Consider the following 260-nt stretch of genomic DNA (forward strand, 5'->3'; position numbering starts at 1 on the left):
TGAACCCATAACCTCATTTACCGCATGCACTTCAATTTCAATGCAAGCATTTCTGGACAAGAGCAAAAAGCTGTGAAGCAAGTTATCAAGAAAAGGATTTGTATGAAGAAATAAACACACACAAAAATAGATAAAAAGCAAAGCAAAGGCTTAATACAATTATAAGACAACAACAAAAAATCTAAAGAGAAGAGAAGAGATTTCAAACACTTACTTGAATGTTCTTCTGGCCTTTATTGTCATCCCCCTCTGACAAAGTC

At 34.2% G+C, this 260-nt stretch overlaps 1 protein-coding gene across 3 annotated transcripts in view; it reads right to left on the reverse strand.

The window, feature by feature from the left end:
* Window positions 1-260, reverse strand: part of LOC119588580 (methenyltetrahydrofolate synthase domain-containing protein-like) — a gene marked incomplete in the record, with an annotated part of 56,358 nt that overhangs the window by 24,922 nt on the left and 31,176 nt on the right. For all 3 annotated transcript variants that reach the window (XM_037937222.1, XM_037937220.1, XM_037937221.1), the window contains 1 exon segment: window positions 215-260. In XM_037937222.1, coding sequence (XP_037793150.1) covers window positions 215-260 — 46 coding nt within the window.

This window comes from Penaeus monodon, chromosome 24 (genome assembly GCF_015228065.2).
Source record: "Penaeus monodon isolate SGIC_2016 chromosome 24, NSTDA_Pmon_1, whole genome shotgun sequence".
NCBI classification, from domain to species: Eukaryota; Metazoa; Arthropoda; class Malacostraca; order Decapoda; family Penaeidae; genus Penaeus; species Penaeus monodon.